This window comes from Pteronotus mesoamericanus, unplaced genomic scaffold (assembly GCF_021234165.1).
Source record: "Pteronotus mesoamericanus isolate MK-2021 breed Mesoamerican mustached bat unplaced genomic scaffold, CSHL_Meso_final scaffold_31, whole genome shotgun sequence".
Classification (NCBI taxonomy): domain Eukaryota; kingdom Metazoa; phylum Chordata; class Mammalia; order Chiroptera; family Mormoopidae; genus Pteronotus; species Pteronotus mesoamericanus.
The window spans coordinates 4,853,516-4,872,227 of NW_026555312.1; the positions used below are offsets into that span (position 1 = coordinate 4,853,516).

Below are 18,712 nucleotides of genomic sequence, written 5' to 3' on the forward strand. Positions count from 1 at the left end.
ATCCTCTATTTCCAACAAGAAACTTAATTTGCTAACTATGACAAGTATTTAATATTCATGGAGAATTTCTCTCCCGATTCATAGAGAAATCCAGGAATGATCCCAAACCTTTTAAAGTTTCTTGGATAATCTCTAAATATATTATAATCATGTAACTAAGGTAAAAGGAGAGGGTGCCATTTCATTAAGTTTCTCTCCTACATACAAGTTGCTTCTATTTTCAAAGATATTTCAGAATGCTTACTACACAAGTAAAAGTCTATAATTAGTGATTCACATTCATTATCAGAAGCACTGATTTTCAAAACTATTAACAATATATTCCACTCTTCTGGCCTGTGTTCTACTTTAACTCATCAATATTTATCAAGCATATACTATGCCAGGTCCTTAGAATATTCTAGGTGCTAAAAATAAAATAAGGAACATATAAGTTAGTAACTCTCTTTAAAGAATTTACATTCTAGTTCATTTGTTTAAAACACACACACACACACACACACACACACACACACACACACGAAGAAGACAAATAGGTATAATACCACCTCTGTGACCCTAATCTTATAAGGTAATAATGATAGAGTCACTTCCATTTAGGAAGGCACGAGAGGTTTTCCAGAGGAGGCAATGGCTAAGGTAAGATTTGTTAGAGAAACAGAAGTTTGTCTGGTCTAGGTTAAGTGGGAAATACATTAAAGGCTCTGCAATGGCAATATGCAAAGGTATGAGTTAGTATGTCTTAGAGAACAAGCAACAGGATATGTTACGGTACATGAACACATAGTTCACAAGAGAGGAAACACTGTTTATGTCTTTCCTCATTTATTAACTGGGCATTTTAGTAAAAAATTGTCTTAGCAATCTACATGAGCTCCCTATATATTAATATTCACTTACGTGTATTTATGACAAATAATTATTTGGTTTTTTTGGTTGTTCTTATTTTCACACAGCAAAATACATTCTTTTTTTGTTTATTTTGGTCCCTTTTCTAATTTTGGGTATAAAATGCATTTTTTATTTTTCATTTATAAATGTTCATTTAAGTTTTTTTTAAAAAGATGTTTCATCTTTCTTTTTATTCATTAAGAATTATGTTGGATAAATGGCATAAAATGAAGACTTAAATTGATTTTAAAAAACTAATAACAAAATAATCATGCTTTTACTAATGGGATAAACAGTTCAATTGATCTCCCTGGACATTTTTTTCCTACTAGTTATTTCTTCTGCCTGGCACACTCTTCTCCCAGAGAGCCCCACAGTTTATGTGTATACCCCTGCTTACTTCAAATCTCTGTATAATTTCACCTGGCACAGCCCAACATCTTAACCATGCTCTATTTTTCTCTATGGAATTTATCAGTTTCTAACATACTATATAATTTATTTATCATGTATATGTCCTGTCTTCCTTAGCATTTAGGATCCATAGGGGGAGTGATTTTTGCTGCCAATATCTAGAATAGGGCCTGTCACAAAACAGATACTCCATAAAGACAGGTTGAAAGATGTCTGTTACTTTTAAGTATATTTGCTATTCACAGACTTGATATTCTATTCTATTTTATTCCATTTTTGTGTGGCTTGATTTTAATATTTAGGTCTTTACTAATCAGGCATTTCTGTTATACAGTTAATTTTTTTTCAAAACTACTAAATATTTATTCCACTATTTATTAAATAAGCCTATACTAGCTTTTTAACCTAACTAGTTCCTTTGAGACTACTTTTCCAACTAAGCACTTCTTTCCCCTTCTACCCTATAAGTGAGTCTTTGAGAATAATTAACTGTAAGAGAAATTCCAGATTTGAATAAGATTTTGTATATCTGAGCTAAAAAAATTATTTTGATAAAATATTTTACAAATACAATCTCAGCTACAAGGTATCCAGTTATCATGTAAATAGTAGTTATGAGGAAAAGAAATAAATACTGACTTAATGTTACAGGGTAAGATTATTATCCCTAATTGACAGACGAATGCAGAAGTTTAGAGATTACTGACATGCCCAATGTCCAAAAACTAACATGTGGTAGAGCCAAGATTTGCATATGTCTATCTAGCTCCAAAACCCAGGTTTTCCCCACTATACTCATGGTTTTCAACAGCGACAATTTTGTTCCCTACCTATAAGAGAATATGTGGCAATATCTGGAGACATGTTTGGTTGTCATTAATGAGGGTAAGGATTGCTGTAAAACATAAATAGTATCAATGTTGAGAAACCTTGCACTATAGTGTCTTAGGACAAACTATTCATAGAGCTTTATTTAGTAAAAATTTTATATAAACCAGATTAATAGTAAATCTTGATCAATCTTGACTCTGTCACCTGGCAAGAAAATTAAGTTGTAGTCAGTTTTAAATAGTCTTATCAATATCTGAACCTTTGAATTTAGCAGACCACATATTATAAAAGTGATTCTCAAGCTATAAAGACTAAGTAAGCCTCATCATGCTTAGATTTATCACAATCACCTGATCTCAAATAGTCATGCACAAATCTACATCTTAATCTCCTATTTTTCTCATGAGCTCCAAACTACTTTTCAATTGTTTGCTGCATCATAAACTCAACATTTCTAAAATAAACTTACTTGCTCTCCTTTAGGAAAATTTCTCTTTATTTTAGGTTGCCTTTTTCTGTTTGGGATATATTATCCTCTCAGGGTCTAGAAACCCAGCCACCTTTTTGCCTCACTCTCAACCCTACAATCAATGAGTCCCCTCTAGTCTTCTTTAAAGCTTCTTTGTAAGAGCTACATGGTGCTACCTGGAGGCAGAGCCGAGTTGTTAAGAGGTCTGAAACTAGGCTGCACAGTTCTGAATCCTGGATTTCCCATAAAAGCTGAGTTACTTTTGGGCAAGTCACTTATCATTCAGCAACTGTTTCCTTAACTACAAAATTTAATAGTAGTACATTAAGGGATTCTGGAGAGGCTAAATGAGTTAACAGAAGTAAAGCAGTTAAGATAGCATCTGGCACATAGTAGACAATAAATATTAGCCATTATTAATTTTATTATTAGCTAAAAGTAAGGTTCTCTCAAGGGTTATCCTCTGAGAATGCAATTGGGAAAAAAATCAAGGAGTTAAGGGAAACATTCAATTTATTTTGGGCTAAATGGTACTGTAAGCACATCAAAAATAAATGTTTTAAATGAAGTGTCCTAATTTTTCTAAAAAAAATTTTTTTTTTATAAAAAAGCGATAAGTAAGCCCTTTAAACTACTAAGAGGCTCTATACCAATGTATAATTAAAAAGTTTTAGGAATCTCCCAAATACAAGCAAGGTGCTGTGGATATAATCACAGGTCAGGAGCATGACTAGACTGTGATAGCAACAAAAAAACTCCTTTATAAACAAACAGCATTATAAATTAAAAAGAGTGTGTTCCTGGAAAGAAGACAGTCTTCTTTCTGTAAGAAATGAACTCCAAAGACAAAATTTAGCAGTGTTGCCATCACTGTCTGAGGAAAAGTTGTTTCTGATCCCAAAAGGATCCTCGCCCATTGTAGAGAATAACTGTAGCTATATGATATTGGTCAGCTCTCCCCATCAAAATATTATCTTACTTGATATTTGGTTTTCTATTACATCTAGCTAGAGGAACAGAATGTGCTGATCACCAATAGTGAATATCTAATCTGCCTGATATTTATGTTTCTCAGAGTAAATTAATGATCCAAATGCTACTTTTGGTTCTTAGCCAGAAATAATCCCTGCTCTTCTAAAGCACTTTAATTATACTTCAATTAAAGCACTTATTTCCGTTATTCTGCCTCTTTATTCCCAGTTGTTTACATGTTTATCTTTTCCACCAGATTATAAGTACTTTAAAGTTTATGAGTAGTCCTTTTTTATTTTCCAATTTCCTCCTGTGAAAATTTAAGTTGACTCTTAAATGTTTGATGAATAAATGAATAGATGAATAATAGTATCATGTGGCTATTCTCTTCCTAGTAAAGACTGAACAGTATACACAAAGATCATACTTACCTTATTCTTTTCATTTTGAATAATTTCTAATAGCTGGTCTATGTGCCCTTCATCTATGCATCTTTGGCCTGCTAACTGAAATAGGCCAAAATCTTCCTCTTTAAAGTCTTGCTCTTCTAGGATTTGCTGGCAAAACAAAATAAAAACAAACATGTTTAGGCAAATAAAAAATCAAGAACTATTTGATTTATACATTTGTTTAAATTCTAGGTGAGTTGCATATTAGCATATGAATGAAAATTAGCATTAGCCTAATAAATACTTTAATGATCTTGAAATCCACTGTGTCAAAAAAACATGTAACGATAAGTATTAAAATTTTAAAGGTTATTTAGATGAGTATGTCACATGGAAATAATCCAATCTGCTTTCCTGCCCTCATGCTATTTATTCATAGGTCAAAAAGAGAGCAAGGACTAAAGAAGATAAGTAATTTGAGTGACTGCAAATGTAATTAAAAATAATCTATGTCCTCCCCATATTTTGAAAGGTATTTAACGTTACAAAAAGAAGAGAGGAAAAAATTACTTACACATCTCTTTATTATGGATTGAAGTTCTTCGACAGCCATTCCTTCTTATTTTTCTTAAGTTCTGACGCTGAAATGTACTAATGTGCACACTGTTAATATCGGAGATATTACATTGAAGTATTGTTATATTTCATTCTGAAAAATTCTTAGTAAATACAATAAAGAAAAAAGTTTTAAGCTGAAATGTTTTTACCGAAACTTACTAGTATGTTAGCCTAAGAAAATAAAAATTAAAAAAAAAAAACACAAAAAACTCCAGTTGTATCTCTTCGGTTTTCTTAAGCATAGTTTTGCTTGGGGTAGCTATCAAAGATATAACTGAATGAGAAAAAAATCCTCTAGAGCAATCCCAAGAGGACTGCAAACATGGACTAAGCAAAGTACATTACAAAGGCAAAGTATTTCATTTCTGAGAACATTTCCAAAAGGTGGGCCTGAAATCAGTTATAATCAATAGGGAATTTTTTATATTTTTATGTCCCACTTGACAAAATTGAAGTTAACTCACCAGGGGTGGTGAAAGTTCAAATGCCCTCCACCCCAAGCCTGACCTGGGCATTTCCCTTAAGAGATGCGGTCCCCAAAATTACTAATCCAGTGAACTCAACCGGGGGCCCTCAGAGGAACTGCGTCCCGTTACCGCAGCCCATCCTTTCTCTCGGCGTGTAAGCCCGGCCCCAGGCCCTCAATCGGGGCGCCCGTCGGGTCCTCACGGCAGCTCGCTCCAGGGCGGATAAAATCCAGCGCGCGTGCGGGCGGCATCCCAAGGAAGCCATTTCTCCCGATTCTGGTTCGCCTAGGCGTTCGGGCCCCAGCACGTCGCCGGGCCTAATCCACCCGCAGCTCCTCATCTCCGCGGCTCAGGGTCCGCCGCGAGTCCCGGCAGCTCGACAGCTCCCTCAGCGTCCACTTACCAACCGGGCCTACGGCCTATTCAGCGTCCTCCTCCACCTCCCCAGGCCACGCAGGCCGCTCTCCGGGCCCCGCCCCGGTCGGCCCCGCCCCTTGCCGGTCCCGCCCCTGCCAGCCCCGCCTCGCGCTACGCTTAGGGGAGGCGGAGCTTCGGAGGGAGACGCCAGGGTCTGTCCTCACCCTCTGACGACGCTCCCCATGGCTGAATCTGCTGGGCTGCCCTCGACCCGCCAAAAGTCTCGGTCCTCCCGCGCTTCACGAAAGCCTGCAGGTAGGCAAAAGGGCTTCTTCCCACGTTTGAACCTTCAGAACGAGCCCCTTACAGAGTTCCAGACACAGGCACGCGAGGCCCTCCCAAAAGGCTGCCCCAGGGGAGGTCTTCGGGACGGAGAAGGCCGGGAGCGCCCCACCATCGTCCTCGGGCCGTCTGGGAAAGACCTCCGGCCAGACCCACAATTCTTTAATGTTCCAGGATTGTTCCTGGAATGGACTGTGCTCCCGTCTTGAGGGAAAGGGCAGTAGAAGTCCGGGAGCCTACAGTTGGGGTCGTCAGAGTGGGCAAGTGACCAGGGCAGCGTCGGTAGGTCGTCTGCACCTGCCCTTGAACCTAGCGGCTACAGGTCCTCCTTCCATTCGTACTGCTGCTTTGGTGCCCCGGTTCCCTGAGGTATGGGAAACCTTCTCCTCTCTTACCCGGGAGTGAATATTTGGGGGACAGAGAGAAAGAAACCACAACTCAGATTTTCAGCAGTGTTTAACTCTGCAACTATGTTTTAAGAGAAAATTCAACCTAGAAAGAGATACGTGTTGACCAGGGACACTTCGGAAATCATTAATTTACAAAAACACATTGGATTCCCATTCCATTTCACCAGATTTACACACAGGATTGGAAATAGAATATATGGGAAAGAAGAAAAGATGGTATAGTTTGTTTGGACAGAAATCTGGCCTGTAACCTAGTGTATTTGGGTAAAATTTGACCTACTGCATTTTGTTTTTGTTTTTAATTTTAGGAACTAAACAGACAAGTACCTTGAAACAAGAAGATGCTTCTAAAAGGTATGAGAACTATTTGGGCAACTGTATTCACTTGGCTGTTTGTCTCCTATTAATTGAACTATATTTAAAAAAAATAATGGGTGCTACCTTAAAGAAAATTATGAGAAGGGGAAGATCTGGAAAGCACTATAAATTCTCACATAGACTGTTACATCCCCATACTCGATGCTTTAAGAAAACCAAAATCAGATACTTTTTGATAGCTGGTGAAGATTTAAGCATCTGTAGAAAGATCTATGGGAATAAACATTCCTGAACTAACCACATACTCCTTTTCCACCTTCTTGGACACGCTCTCCTTTTTTTGCTTTATATGCCAGAGACTACAAGAAACTTTTGCTTGTAGTTCTTTGTTTACATTATGTCTGTATTTTCAGCAGAAAGTTGTCCTATACTGTCTCTTGGCTTCTCCTAAAAGGGCAAGATGTATCTCTTGTCACAAAACTTTTTTTTTTAAATTTTATTTTTAGATCATGTTTATTTTATTACAGTTGTCTCAGTTTTTCCCCCTTTGCCCTCCTCCACCCATCCCACCCTGCCCCGCTCTCACACTGTCAATTCCCACACTGTTGTCCATGTCCATGAGTCTTTCATACATGTTCTTTGTCTAGTTGCTTCCCCTTCTCCACCATAGTCCTCCTTCCCCATACCCTCTGGTCACGTTAAGTCTGCTCCATGTTTCCATGCCAGGTTTTCATCCATTCTCCAGTTCCATCCATGTTGTCACAAAAAGTAGGAGTTCCTTCTGTTTTTTTTAATGCAGATTGATTTTCTTTATTTTTTTAAATGTCAAATTCCATTATAAAATATTAAAAAATTTAAATCCATTATAAAGTCTCAGAAATTCAAACAACATGACACCAGCACAGAAATAATCAAGTAGATCGATGAAATAAAATAAGCATTCTAGAAATGAATGTATATATCTGTCTAACAATGTAATATATGATTAAATTGATATTTCAAGTCAATGGGGAAAATAAGGCTTATTTAACAAATAAAGTGCATAGACCACTATTACTTGAAATAAAACAAATATGGAGCCCTATTTTACACATTATACAGAACATATTCAGGTGAGTTAAAAATCAATATGTAAAAACAGGAATTTTAGAAGAAAAATACAAAATATTTTTCTTACCCTGAAGTATTCAGGGTAAGACATATTCAAACCCAGAAGATATAAAGTAAGATAATTGACAGAATGACCATATTAAACATTTAAGACTATAGTATAATATACATATAAAAAAAGTTAAAGAACAAGTAATAGAATTGCAAAGTATTTGCAACACATCTAAAAAAGGGTTAATAGTTGGGGTTTTTTTTTTTAGGGAAAAAAATTCTACAAACATTTAGTCACAAATGGATAAAGATCACGAGAAAGTCATCTAAAAGCTTTTTAAAAATAAAAGAAATAGACAAGAAATAGACAAAATCAGGTTTAGATTCAACAAATAATAAAATAACAATTAAAATAACACATCATTGTCACAATCAGATTAACAAGTATTAAAAGTATTGGTAATATCAAGTATTGGTGACTGTGAAAGGAACTGGGTATTCATAGACTCACTTTCTTTATCTTCTTAAAGCAGACCCTTCAGCATATTTTGCAGTGCTGGTTTGGTGGAGGTGTATTCTTTTAGCCTTCTTTTGGCTGGGAAACTCCTTATTTTGACTTCCATTTTAACTGAGAGCCTTGCTGGGTAGAGCAGTCTTGGTTGCAGGCCTTTGCTTGTGATGACTTGGAATATTTCTTGCCATTCCCTTCTGGCTTATAGTGTTTCTGTAGAGAAGTCAGCTGCTAGCTGTATGGGGGCTGCCTTGTATGTTACTACCTCTTTCTCTCTTGCTTCCTTTAGTATTCTCTGTTAGTCTTTGATACTTGCCATTTTAATGATCTTTGATACTTGCCATTTTAATGATGATGTATCTTGGAGTGGACCTCATTGGGTTCCTCTTGAATGGAACCCTCTCTGTGCTTCCTGGACTTGTGTGACTTTTTCTCTCCTCCAGTTGGGGAAGTTTTCCATCATTACTTTTTCAAACAGGTTCTCTATCCCTTGCTTCTCCTCTTCTCCTTCTGGTATCCCTTTTATACGGATATTATTACGTTTCAGGTTGTCCTGCATTTCCCTCAATTCCTCTTCATTCTTTTTGAGTCTTTTTTTCATTTTCTCCTCTTTCTGGGAGCTTTTCTCTACCTTAACCTCCAGCTGCTGATTCGATCCTTTGCTTCATCTAGCCTGTCTTTGATTCCCTCTACTGTGTTCCTCAATTCAGAAATTGTATTCTTCATTTCCTCTTGTCTCTTAATGGTAGTTTCTATGTTCTTTTTCATGCTGATATAGTTTGCAGTAAGTTCCTCATAGTTTCCCTGTAGTTTTTGGTAATTCTCTCTGAGCTCACTGGGTTCATTGAGGTTCCTTAGAACCTTTGTTTGGAACTCTGTCATATAGTTTACTTGCCTCTATTTCATTTAGTTCTTTTTCCGGGGATTCTTCCTTTCCCTTCAGCTGGGAGGTGTTTCTTTGCCTTCCCATTATTTGTGAGGCACTTCTTTTTTGTGAGACAATTCTTAAATATTGATCTGTCTTGATTTCCTGACCTTGTAGTGTGAACTCCTGTGGTGCGAGACTGCCGTTTTTTTACTTTCTGGATCTGCCTCTGATGATGTCAGATGTTGACTCAGCCTGACTTTAGGCAGTCTGTTTGAGACTTCTAGGAATCTACTGTCTGTGGCTGTCTCCTTCATTTGTTAATCTAGTCACTCTGCACTCAGCAGGCCAGCTTAGAGACACCACAGGGCAAGGCAGAGTCCCTCCTGTGGGTGGTGTTATTGGGTCCTCTCTCACTGCTGCCGCTCAGGGGAATGATCTGCCTGAGCCAGATGGCTGCTGTCTTATGGGGGAGGAGTCAGCACTGGCATCCCGCCAGCTACTCTCTCTGTTCTCTCCCAAAGCCTCCATCTCCAATCTCTCCTCAAGTGCCTCTAAACCACTCTGCGCCCCTTTTAGACAGGGTTCTACTATCTGTGGCTGCCACTCTGAACTCAGCAGTCAGGCTATAGCACTACTGGGCCAGGGCTGAGTCCGTCCTGGGGGTGGGGCTATTGGGTCCTCTCAGGATATTGCCACTCAAGGGAGTGATCTGTTTGAGCAAGATGGCTACTGTCATATGGGGGAGGAGTCAGCACTGGGATCCTGCTGATTATACTCTCAGTTCTTTCCCCAAAACCTCTTTCCCCAGTCTCTCCTTAGGTGTCTCTTGCCCACTCTGCCCCTACGTTTGCTGGAGACCAGGATAAGTGGCTAAAAATAAAAATTTATGCATTGACCCTCTAAAAGGCTTTTTGCATCTCCAGCCTCCTGTCTCTGGCAGAGAGCAATCCTGCCACTTTTCATAGCTGGTTGTTACCTGTGTACTTTTTGGGCTCTGGTGCTGTAGGCTGGAGATCTCTGCTTATGGTTTAGACCTCGCTCTTCTCAGGGGATCCAACTGGCCATTTCAATTTCCTTCTTGCTCTGCTGCCCATGGGTGCCCCACCTGTCTTCTCATGTCTCTACCACACTCCTTACCAGTTAGGTTGTGCTAATGCTGATTCTTCTGTCTGTCCAATTTTATATAGCTCTTCTCTCACTATTGTTCAGTTGTTTGTTCCAGGTGATTTCTCCACAATTTAGTTGTAATTCCAGATTAGAATCCCAGGGGAGGAGGTCAATGTGACTTCTATTCACTCCTCTGCCATTTTGATTTCTCCCTGATTTTTTTTGATGGGAGAACAGATTTTTGCTGTTCTTTGATCATAACTAAACTATTCCTCTGTCTGATGGGAGAACAGATTTTTGCTGTTCTTTGATCGTAACTAAACTATTCCTCTGTCTGGAATGACCTCTCCCTTCGTAGTTCCCTAAAAAATTCCTACCCATCCTGCAAAGGTCTGTGCATGAACCATGCAAGTACATCTGCCTAGCACCTCAAACCCTTGCTATTCAAAATGTGGAGCTTGTTAAAAATGCAGAATCTCAGTCCCTATTTCAGACCTACTCACAAAAGATTTCTAGAATAGGAGTGGTCCATGAATATGAATAAAATAATATGTATCTATGATATTTTATGAAGTATTGACTTTGGCCTTCAATTACCTCTTTTTTCAAAAATTATTTACTTAGTATAAGATATGCTAGACCTGTTAGGCCCTGAGGATATAATTTTGAACAGAAAGAGACACAATTCCTATTTAGAGGAATAGAGAAATACCAATTATGGTATCACAAATAAGTTCATAATTACAAATTGTGTTAAGCGGTATAAATGAACTCATAACCAGAGTCTAATTTATTTGGATGTTGGCAGGAATCCTTGGTGGTGGATTTTCTAGGAATTGCTTCTCAGAAAGTAATAAAACTGAAACCTGAAGGCTAAGTAGTCATTAACCAGGCAGAGTACTGAGGAGGAGAGAGAGAGCTCCAGCTAGAGATGGCAGTATATGTGACAAGATTTGGTCATTTAAGAAAATGAGAGATTCCCAGGCTGGTGTGTAACATTCTGAGCAGCAGGAAGAAAAGAGCATAGGACAAGGCTAGAAAGGCAGGATTCCATTTATACAGTACCTGGCTGTGGTGAGAAATGTAGGTTTTCTACATGCAAATGGGAAAACTTTAATACAGTAATGGGAGTTAAGTTTAAAAAGTTAAGATGTTAAGGGTGATTATCACCTGGGATGGAGAAATTGGGTGGATTTGAGATATGTTTTGGAGAATACAAGCATACCTAAGAGATATTGCAGGTTTGGTTCCTGACCACGGCAATAAAACAAGTTGTAATCTTTTTATTGGTGGGGGGTCTTGCCTTCAATTTGTAAAAAAATGCAACATCTGTCTAGTGCAATAAAGTGAAGGGCAATAAAGCAAGGGATGCCTGTATTTCCCTGTAGAACAGTATGATTATATTGACTTCTCTTTAAGAAATATTACGACTCTCTTCAACATTGATCTGACCACAAACCTAAGGAGGTAATATTTTATTTTGAGCCCTACAATTTGCCGAATGTAAATAAGCTGAAATGTATTTTGAGCAGATCATCCAAGATGATGAAATAATTAAAAATCCATGTGGGTAACCAAATAGTTGTTGAGGGGAGTGATCCTTTATAAATTTATTCCAACTGCAAAATAATTCTACATTCAATCCAGGTGAATACTTTTAAGCTATAAATTAAAGAACTTGGCAAAAGTACTTAAAATTCCACTCTTAATACTAAATTTTTTACTTAAAAATATATTAACATGTAATGGGTATATTAAATAAATGCTTTAGAAGTTTCTCACTTTTAATCTTAATGTGGTAAATATTGGCAGATATAATTTACATAAACAAAAGCTCTGATTTTAAGAATGTAAAGGAATGCTGAGACCAAAAAGTTTGAGAACCACTGCGGTATACCACGCTGCCTGTCATTATTTCTGACAGAGGGCAGCTGTGAGGCGTGGCTAGCCATGGGAAGCAGCTGTAGGTATCCATCAGTTAAGAAGAGTGTGGCTGTTAATTCAGGTTGAGATAGTTAACGATTAAATGAACAATTCCTAATGCAGGTTGTGTACTGATCTTAGTACATGACATAACTCTTATTGGTAGTCAGCAAAAAAAGAAAAATGAAATAGTGTTTTTCATAACGCTAAATATAGTCAGTATAAAGAACTGTCTTTTAATCTGTGTTCATGTCTTTTACACTTCTTTGATGTAAGCATGGCCTTTATGAAATGATGGGAGAACAGGTGTTAGCTGTGAAGCTATTCTTGTTTTAATGTCCTTACTTGTCACTGGTTAGCAATCCTGTGTCAGTCCTACAGATTGTTTTGTAAAACACATTACTCCAGGCAAGGAATTGGAGTATAAAGTTTTGAAGGAAGGGAGAAAAAGGAAGTTCATCCTAGGTCCATATATTCGAGCCATATCAATGTCCTAGAGGGCAGCAAAGTTTGTTCTAGTAGGAAAGTGCAAGAAAGGAGCAAATATATCACCAGGATAATTGGTATCTTTATCCTGTGGCAGTGATTCTCAACCATGTTGCACACTACTACTCTAGAATACTTTCAAGAAAACACTAACAACCAGGTCCCATCCTCAGAGATTCTGATTTTATGAGCCTGAAATCGGACCTGGGCGCAGTATCTTTTTGAAAGAATCTCATCAGATGACACTTCCAGTCAAGATGGAGACTAGGTAGATATGCTTCCTCGCACAACCAAAAGAAGGACAACAACAAATTTAAAAACAAAAAACAACCAGAACTGCCAGAAAATCAGACTCTGTGGAAGTCCAACAACAAGGAGTTAAAGAAAAAACATCCATCCACTGAAAGGAGGGACTGAGACGGGCAGCTAGGGCAGAGAGGACTTGTGGCAAAGCAATAGACCACACAGGTGAGGCTGCGGCTGGCACACCGGGTGGTCCCACATTCGTATATGGCTGCACTGGGAAGAGCCACTGGGGAGTGATACAGATGGTGCAACCCAGAGATATTATTAGCTCGGGAAACTAAAGCCTCAATATCTCTGGCTATAAAAATCTATCAGGATTGCAGCTGCAGGAGAAACTCCCAGCCTCACAGGAGGGTCTGTTGGAGAGGCCCACAGGGTCCCAGAACATACACAAACCCACCCACCTGGGAATCAGCATCAGAAGGGCCCAATTTACTTGTGGGCAAGAGCTGAGCAAGCAGCATTGTTCCCTCCCAGTCCCCTCCCCAACATACAGCATCACAACACAGCAACCTGGGTTGCCCTGCTCTGGCAAATACCTAAGGCTCAACTCCTTACAAAACAGGTGCACTGAGACAAAGAAATATGGCCCAAATGAAAGAACAGAGCCAAACTCTAAAAATAGAACTGGGCAATGAAGAGGTAGCCAACCTATCAGATTCAGAGTTCAAAACACTGGTAATCAAGATGTTCACAGAAATGACTGAGTATGGCCACAAAATGAAGGAAGAAGTAGAGGTTCTGCAAAGTGAAATAAAGAAAAATATACAGGGAACCAACAGTGAAGGGAAGGTTTATATTTTTTGTGCTCTGGGTTCTGGAAATCAATCTAGTTATTGTGGCTGACTTGCTATGTGTTCAGTACAACAAGTAGCTTGTTTCCTTTTTGCAAAATACTAGATCAAACATAACATCATTCAAAATGTAAATATAAGTAGCAAAAGAGTAAGTTGTTAGTGTTGTATTTTAAAACAAAAAAAGTGGCTATGATAAAACTTAAAAGTATAATACCTTTTAAATTTTTAATAATTCTTTTTTTAATTTTAGGAAAGCAGAACTAGAAGAGACTCTGAGGAGGAAGATTAAGTTTGAGAGAAAAGCTCTGCATATTGTTGAACAGCTTTTAGAAGAGAATATTACAGAAGAATTCTTAAAAGAGTGTGTATGTGTTGACAAGTTATTACTTTTGTAGTAGAAAATCTTTTAATCTGTGCAACATGAAACTTATTTGCATTATTGAAATCTTTGACTCTATTCTCAGTTACCATATGCAGGTAACATGCTATATAATTTGTGCACTTTAAAGTGATCATTTATGCATTCCTTGTATAATGACTTTAAATGCACTAATGAAAAATAACTCCCCTTAGTAGTAGTTGTTTTAATCAGTCTGCTAATCTCATTTGGTTTTCATCATATGCACTAATGATCCCTGTGTTATTTCCCATATTCTGTATGTTGTCCAATTTCAGTAACAGAAGATTTTTTTTGTTAATGTAATTCCATCAGTTGGATATTTTTAAAATAAGGATTGAAAAACAATTTTTTAATTTATTGATTTTAAAAGAGAGGGAGGGAAGGAGAGAGAAACACTGATATGTTGTTCTACTTACTTATGTATCATTGTTTGATTCTTGTATGTACCCTGACTGGATATCGAACCCACAACCTTGTCATATCAAGATGATGCTCTAAGCAACCAAACTACCCAACCAGGGCTGGATATTTAAAAACCTCCAATATAGATCCTTTATGATTTAACAAACAACAAGAAAATTATAATCTGCATTTTTTTTTCTTAAACAGCTCTATTGCAGTAAAATTTTGAATGGAAATTTCTATTATATAGTCATAATCATTTAGAGAAAAAAAATTAAAACTTAGGGCTTCTATTGCAAAAGTAATTCTTGTGTGGCTCATATTTTTCTAAACAAGAGGAATAGAAATATAGTATTTAAATTGGTATAGGTAACTGCATCAGAATCTGCATATTATGATGATCCTAAAGACAAATACAAACCAGAAATGCTTCATTTGAAAAAAGTACCTTATAGCACTCTCAATAAAAAATTTTCAGTTCCTTCAAAAATGGGAAAACTTCTTCAAAAATAATCTCAAGAAGTGGAATTATTTGAACAGGAAGGTATCAATGGAAAAAATTTTGTGTTAACTTATAGCTATCACTTCACCTTTCCCCTGTACAGTTTTTTCAGAAGCTGGAAGATATTGTACAAAAATTTATACAGGAGTTACAGTAACATTTTTTACACTTTGCTTTTTAAGATCGTGTTTTAAAAATAGGTAAAATTATATCTTGTTATTTTATGTGGTTTATTTTTTATATAATACTTTTTAAAAATAGAATAATACTGTCAGTATTGCACCATTTCTTCCTTCTGCCTCAGAATTATTTCGTGAATTGTATAATCTACAAAGATGCATAGTCTACTGTGATAGAAGTTTTTTGTTTTTCTTCTTTCTAAATAATTGCTAACTTTTTTCATTACTCACTATGTGTCAAGAGCACTTTTCTAAGTTCTTTTTCTATATTTTTCTCCTCTGATTCCAACATCAAACCTATGAGATAGGTACTGTTATCGCTGTATTTTCAGATGAAATCAACTCTTTTCAATAATCTGGGTGGGAATGTCCCTTTTATTTCATTACAGGGGAAGTTCATCACACCTGCTCACTACAGCGATGTTGTGGATGAACGTTCTATTATCAAGCTCTGTGGTTATCCCTTATGTCACAACAAGCTAGGAATTGTAAGTAAATTTTTAAAATATAGACTTAATTTTTTATATGTAACAAAATACTTTTTAGAAAGAACAAAGAGTGAAACTGAAGTCATGAACTCATGATCTCATATGGTATTATATATCATAATGATATGATATATAAATAACTTGTAACTTAAGTTTAATTTTATTACTTGAATTCTTTTGTAAGATGTACTTTCTTTTCTTTAGGTACCAAAACAGAAATATAAAATTTCTACAAAAACCAACAAAGTCTATGATATTACTGAAAGAAAGGTAAGTTTAAAGTTTATTTTTAATTTGGCAATTAATTTTTATTATTATACTAAATGAAATTCTAAAAATATCTTTAAAATCTTTTAGAAAACAGTCACACTAAAAACTTTGTAGGCATTTTGTTCAAGGTGTTTTAAAACATTCTTTCTTTCTGCTTTAATTACTATTTGAACATTTAAAAATTAAGTGTTTATTGGCACAAATTAAGGTAAGTAAATCATGGAACAGAATAGAGAAGAAGAAACAAACTCATCACATACCTGGACATTTGATATATGACAACAGGAATATTATAGATCAGTGGAGAAAGGATGGATTACTCAATAAATAGTACTGACACAATTAATTATCTATATGTAAAACATGAAAATTTACCTCTACCTCAGCGTACATACAGAGATCAATTTTAGATTAATGAAGTACCTAAGTGTAAAAGACAAACTTTTTCAAAGACAATATGAGAGGCTTATCTTTATAAACTTGGACTAGAGAGAATTTATTAAATAAGATAAATTATAGACTGTAGAAGAAAAACTGATAAATTTTCCTACATTGAAATTAATGTTTGCTTATTAGAAGTTTCAAAAAAAAGAGTGAAAAGATAAGCTCCAAATCAGGAGTTATATTACTACCATATCTGACCACAGGTTCATAACCAAAAAATATAATCTATAAGAAAAAGATATATAACCTAACCTTAGAATTTTATGAAAGAAGCTTGAATGAAAAGGTGATCAACCTTAATCATGAAAATAGCAAATAAAAACACATTTGAGGACTTCTGGCCAAGATGGAGGTTTAGAGAGATTAGACTTGGCCTCTTCGCATAACCAAAAGGACAACAACAAATTTAGAAACAAAAAACCAGAACTGCTAGAAAATTGAATTGTATGGAAGTGTCACAACCGAGGAGTTGAAGAGGAAACATTCTTCCAGACTGGTAGGAGGGGTGGAGACAGGCAGCTGGGGTGGAGAGGACTTGTAGCAAGGCAGAGGCTAGAGGACTGGGAAGTCCCACACTTGTGTGCAGATAAACCAGGAGGAACAGCTGTGGAGCAAGACAGAGCAAGCAATCCAGGGCTCCAGTGCAGGAAAAGAAAGCCACAAAACCTTTGGCTGTAAAAACCTGGGGCGGGGCGGGGTGTGTAGCAGCGGGAGAAACTCCTAGCCTGACAGGAGAGTTCGTTGGAGACACCCACAGGATCCCAGAACACACACAAGCCCACCCACCTGGGAATCAGCATCAGAAGGGCCCATTTTGCTTGTGGATAGCAGAGGGAGTGACTGAAAGCAGGCCAAGAGCCAAATAAGCAGCATTGTTCCCTCCCCGACATACAGCGTCACAACACAACAATCTGGGTTGCCCTGCCCTGGAGAATACCTAAAGCTCTGCCCCTCCCAATGTAACAGGCACACCGAGACAAAGAAATATGGCCCAAATGAAAGAACAGATCCAAACTCAAAAAATAGAACTAAGCAATGAAGAGATAGCCAATCTATCAGATGCAGAGTTCAAAACACTAGTAATCAGGATGCTCACGGAAATGGTTGAGTATGGTTGCAAAATGGAAGAAAAAGTGAAGTCTGCAAACTGAAATAAAGAAAAATATACAGGGAACCAACAGTGAAGGGAAGGAAACTGGGACTCAAATCAACAATTTGGAAGAGAAGAAAGAAAGAAACATTCAGCCAGGACAGAATGAAGAAACAAGAATTCAAAAAAATTGAGGAGGGGCTTAGGAATCGCTGGGACATTTTTATATATTCCCAACATCTGAATCATAGGAGTGCCAGAAGGAGAAGAGGGAGAGCAAGAAATTGAAAACTTACTTGAAAAAATAATGAAGGAGAACTTCCCCAATCTGGCCAAGGAAGTAGACTTCCAGAAAGTCCAGGAAGCCCATAGAGTCCCAAAAAAGTTGGACCCAAGGAAGCACACACCAAGACATATCATAACTACATTACCCAAGATTAAAGACAAGGAGAAAGTTTGAAAAGCAACAAGAGAAAAGGAGACAAGTTACCTATGAAGGAGTTCCCATAAGTCTACCAGCTGATTTCTTAAAGGAAACCTTGTAGGCAAGAAGGGGCTGGCAAGGAGTATTCAAAGTCATGAAAGACAAGGACCTGCATCTAAGATTACTTTATCCAGCAAAGCTATCATTTAGAATGGAAGGGCACATAAAGTGCTTCCCAGATAAGGTCAAGCTAAAGGAGTTCATCATCACCAAGCCCTTATTATATGAAATATTGAAGGGACTTATCTAAGAAAAAGAAGATCAAAAACTATGAACAGTAAAATGACAACAAACTCACAGCTATCAACAACTGAACCTAAAAAAACAAAAACAAACTAAGCAAACAACTGGAACAGGAAAAGAATCACAAAAATGGAGATCACATGGAGGGATATCAGTGGGGAGGTAAGGGGAGGGGAGGAGAATGGGGGAAAAGGTACAGGGAGTAAGAAGGATAAATGGAAGGCACAAAATAGGCACGAGGAGATTAAGAAGAATATAGGAGATGGAGAAGCCAAAGAACTTACATGTACCACCCATGGACATGAACTAAGTGTGGGGTATTTTTGGTGGGCGGGGGGATGCAGGGCAGAGGGGAATAAAAGAGAGGAAAAAAGAACACGTTTGAGTTGTTTTCACAACCCCCAAATTAACCAAATTATAAAAGTTGGACAGTATTAGTAACTGTATACTGCTGGTCAAATAAAAACTGGTACAACTTTGAGAAACTGTTCTGCCATTATCTAGTAAAGCCAAATTTGCATATTTCTATGACCAGGACTTTCTATTAGGTATGTATGTGAAGTAAATTCTTGCTGGTGTACACAAGTACATAAATATATATGAATATTCTTAGATAAACAAAATACTGTATTG

General features: G+C 37.2%; 2 protein-coding genes across 2 annotated transcripts in view; one reads left to right on the top strand and one right to left on the bottom strand.

Moving 5' to 3' along the window:
• GLMN (glomulin, FKBP associated protein) overlaps window positions 1-5,538 on the bottom strand; it is a 50,284-nt gene extending 44,746 nt beyond the window's left edge. The window contains exons 1-3 of the mRNA XM_054592130.1: window positions 5,455-5,538; window positions 4,541-4,685; window positions 4,009-4,134 (exon numbers count right to left, since the gene is read on the bottom strand). Coding sequence (XP_054448105.1) covers window positions 4,009-4,134; window positions 4,541-4,579 — 165 coding nt within the window. The 5' untranslated portion in view covers window positions 4,580-4,685; window positions 5,455-5,538. The remainder of the gene's footprint in view (window positions 1-4,008; window positions 4,135-4,540; window positions 4,686-5,454) is intronic.
• Window positions 5,539-5,549: 11 nt separating this feature from the next.
• The window catches only part of RPAP2 (RNA polymerase II associated protein 2), a 96,302-nt gene continuing 83,139 nt past the window's right edge, over window positions 5,550-18,712 (top strand). Inside the window, exons 1-5 of the mRNA XM_054592129.1 lie at window positions 5,550-5,723; window positions 6,469-6,514; window positions 13,828-13,942; window positions 15,450-15,548; window positions 15,753-15,818. Coding sequence (XP_054448104.1) covers window positions 5,651-5,723; window positions 6,469-6,514; window positions 13,828-13,942; window positions 15,450-15,548; window positions 15,753-15,818 — 399 coding nt within the window. The 5' untranslated portion in view covers window positions 5,550-5,650. The remainder of the gene's footprint in view (window positions 5,724-6,468; window positions 6,515-13,827; window positions 13,943-15,449; window positions 15,549-15,752; window positions 15,819-18,712) is intronic.